The 4,236-nt window shown below is 35.6% G+C and overlaps 1 protein-coding gene across 1 annotated transcript; it reads right to left on the reverse strand.

Moving 5' to 3' along the window:
- Window positions 1–501: 501 nt before the first annotated feature.
- Window positions 502–849, reverse strand: LOC147623861 (auxin-induced protein X15-like). The gene has a single exon (XM_086820814.1). The coding sequence runs from the start codon at window positions 847–849 to the stop codon at window positions 502–504; it is 348 nt and encodes a 115-aa protein (XP_086676940.1).
- Between the last annotated feature and the right edge of the window lie 3,387 nt (window positions 850–4,236).

Here is a 4,236-nt window from a genome sequence, read left to right on the forward strand (position 1 = left end):
ATTTGAAAGTAGACACAACACAAAAAGGGGAGTTTGGAGATCATAAAATAATAGCCTTGGGACAACCCTTGACATGCAAAGTATGGTTACATGCAGCATACATATGGATTGTACTACGTTATCCCCGAGTTTCGATGCCATCTCGAGCTCCTCGAGCTCCTCGGGGCTATGCTTTCAATGGCACTTCTTTCAATGGAACCTTAGCCATGCACCTTTGGCTTTGAGAGGCCCAAGTGCTCTAGGTTCTTGGAGTTGTGGGTTCAAATTTAACTCCTGGCAGTCAGCTGAGACTCGACAATAATGAGTCATGCTGCCAACTCGAACCCACTTAACACAATTGTTAATTGCTGAGGCATCGCACAGACCCCTGAGGGCGCCCACTCTTGGATGGACCTTCGTAATTTTTCCGTAACTTCTTCTGTAATCCTAACACTATCATTAATTAACTAACACAAACCCACCGTAGAACCCTAGCACCTGATCGTTATAGAAAGCTTGCTGTTAGTTGATGAGGCTCAGAAGCTGCTCGAACGCGCGGGCATCGCAGGGAAGCCTGAGGGCGCCCGCGTGGGAGTAGCCGAACTCATCGGCGGAGCTTTGTAAAAGCTCTGCAAAGAGAGGGTGCCCAAGGAGGTTGGCCGGTATCACGTACCGACTGCGGTAATCCTCTCCCACCAGCACCGGCAAATAGCCCTTGGGCGCCTTGAGTACACCCTTTTTCTTGCCACAATATCTATACTGATGTGCTGCGTTGCCGCAGCATTCAACTCTCAACCCAAGCAGAGCTTTAACAACAGAAATAGAGGCGGACTCTGCAATCTTTGGAAGCTTTCTGATCAATTTGGCCATCATATGGCAGCACAATTACTTGAAATTGGGACGTCAGAAGAACGAACCTAGCTTGCCCATGTAACATCCAATTGATCCGAATCGGAAGACTCGACATTTTCTTGTACGCAACCATTTTGGACCGCTTTGGTGAACTGTGGCTTACATCACAATGATCGCTTTTTTTTTTTTTCCCATGTAGACAGCCACAAGTGAGCCGCAACACGTGAACCTCAACTGAACTATTCACCATGCCACATGACCGTTTCAAAATATATAAATTCAAAACATGCCCTAAAATGTATATTCAAAACATGCAAATCATCCTTCTCAAGGTTCATTATGGGGAAATTGTAACTCCTCTCTGCCTCTCTCTCTCTCTCTCTCTCTCTCACACACACACACACACACATATGACACATTGCCTCTCTCTCTCTCTCTCTCTCTCTCTCTCTCTCACACACACACACACATATGACACATCTGCACAAGTATTCGGTATAATTCAATGCTCTCTCTCTCTCTCTCTCTCTCTCTCTCACACACACACACACACACACATGTGTAATCTAAGGGCTCACTATATTTAAACTCTCTATATCACGTGTATTCAAGGCCTAATTTAAAACCCCTCATCTGTAAATTTTTCATGAATAAACGCACCCTTTTTCTATTCAATATGTAAATATGCCCTTTAAACGGTACCCTTCTGTATGTAAAAAATGTGTAAAAAAGAGATTTAAAAAAACCCCTTCTATTGAACGTTAACCCACGTGCTACACATATATTTATGAGTGATCCCCCTGAGCACGTAATAGGCCCAATTCAAGCTAGAGGCAATGAAGCAACGAAACTCGACATGGTTACTCTCTCTCTCTCTCTATTTATTTTCTAGCTCACTATGGAAATTGAATTTTCAACCACCTATGTAACCCTCTTGCACACTACAATATTTTTTTTTAAAAAAAGACATCAAATCACTAAAATTATATTATATTTTGGGTTCATGTTCAAGCATATGGTATGTTTCCATGACTTTCGTAATCTAACGGCGGTCAACACTTTTCTCAATGTGAGTTACATACTTTCATATTTAAAACCTTTGACTTTGAAGGGTTCAAATATCCATCTACTTTTGACAAGTCTACAACAAAAACAGTACATGTTATGCGTAAGTTATGTTATGTTCAAATGTGCAAATCGAAAACACTTCAACTAATAAATAAAATATTGATTTCAAGTGTAAGGAAAAGTGATGTCTTTTAGTGCTTGTGATGTTAATCTCTTTAGTTTCTCAATTCCAAGTTTTGGATGTGATTTGAATGAAATCTGGGTTCATTTTATTATGTTGTCATGGTGGCTGTATATAGCTAAGACTTGAAAAATGAAGATATTGGTGACAATGAATTTAACATGAATGTAAATTTGGAGTTTATCTTGTTAAACTTGCATTTTTTCATGATGGCTTGTAATTCTTTAATCATATCTTTATAGAACATAAAAAATTTCAATTCTCACAATGTAACTGTAAAAATTTAAACAACTTCATGTACATTAGTACTAAATCAAAGAAAATGTAAGGTTTCATCAGGAAGGAAATTTTCAAATTTTGTAAGACACTTTTAGTTAAGCTCCAACATAGCAACTAAGCAATTGTTCTAGTACAAAAAATATGATTTTAAACCAAAAGTCAATAAAAGAAAAAGAGCTAAAAGGGCTGCCAAAACCAGTTTCTTGACTGCCATTTTGGATGAATCTTTTTTTTAAAGGTGGTGGCAACCATTTATCCCTTTCTTGGGATATGCACAAACAGGGTTGCTATGCATTAAATAAACTTTTTTTGACTAGATGGAAGAAAAGGTTGGCTAGTTTACAATCCCTCTTTTTGTTAACCATATGAGATAAAATAGAACGGTCAATATGGGCCTTGTAAACTTCTGCTTTCAGATAGAAAAAAAATGGTAGCAAATACATGTGGTCACCCAAGATGTATTATATATAAACACACACACACAAACACACACACACATATATATATATATGCATACACACACACACACACACACAATTTTAAAAGTAAGACCTTAAGAGTTCCTTTTAAAATTGACTCTAAAAAATTATGTCATTTTTTGTAAAAATGTTTTAAAAAAACTCAATGTATAATTTTGGTATGTTTGAATAAAGTGATTTATAAAAGGAACATGGCGTAAATGGCCTCCAATATAATGATGTAAAAATATTTAAAGACACAATGTGCAAATTTTTGTATGTTTGAATAAGGTGAACTATAAAGTGAACATGATGTAAATGGCCTATAATATAAAGACTCCTTATCTAATACATTTGAAACATAATTGTATGCATTTAATACTTCTGACAAGTTCAATAAAAACTATAAAGTTAATCAACTAAAACATTATAGATTCAAGGTAGATATGAAAATTTTTATTATTCACTTTTTTCCAAGTTTTAGAATATCTTTTTTGAATTTTTCTTTTCGATGGCAAGCATTGTACGAGGACCTTATATTGAATCCAATCACTCATTTTGGTCAAAGCTACATAAAAAATAGTACGTATTCAGGTGCATGCACATGCACATGTACTACACTTACTCAAATAACTTAGATATTTGAGAAATATAAGTCTAATCACTCATTTTTTTATGAAACTTGAAGAAAAGAAAAGAATAGTAGTACGTGTTAAAACTTAAGGTGCATATGCATGTACAATACTTTCTCAAATATCTTATTTAACTAGTTTCTCTAGCGTGAGTACATGCACATACTTCATAAGTAATTCTTTTGTAAAGGCACCAGAGCGTGTTTGTGGTGTATATTTTTTGCCTTAGCTTAATTGTCGTGAGTAGGTGAGACGAACAAGCAACACATACTAGGATTATAAAGGATTCCTATTTTATGTCTTGTATTTATGGGTTTTCTTTATAGACAGGGAATCTAGGGCCTAGGCCAATGCTTGAAATGGTTCCCAAGAACTAGAAATGCTAAGGGGATGGAAAACATAACAGAAATAGCTTTTCTTTAAATTTGTTTCAATATTACAAACACATAGATTAATTGTAGCTAAAATGTATATATTTTCTAATGCTAACTAGAAAGTCATCTTTCTAGGGCAAACAATGATCCAACAATAAAATTAGGTTATTATCCTACCTATTTAGAATCAATATGATATATTATACTAACTTGATGAGGGAGAAATTACTTTGATCTTATCTTGCATGTGATTTATCTAATTTGGCTAGTGATAAAGCTTACGCACTCAGTGGATTCTCCTCACTACTAGGTTGTGAAGACCACCTTACAATTTCACATAACCAATTTATAATATTAACAAGGATTTTTAATACAGACATTGGACCCATGTTAACTAAAAATTATTAGCATAC

The sequence above is a fragment of the Cibotium barometz genome, chromosome 26 (assembly GCF_041138505.1).
Source record: "Cibotium barometz isolate CiBa-2024 chromosome 26, ASM4113850v1, whole genome shotgun sequence".
NCBI classification, from domain to species: Eukaryota; Viridiplantae; Streptophyta; class Polypodiopsida; order Cyatheales; family Cibotiaceae; genus Cibotium; species Cibotium barometz.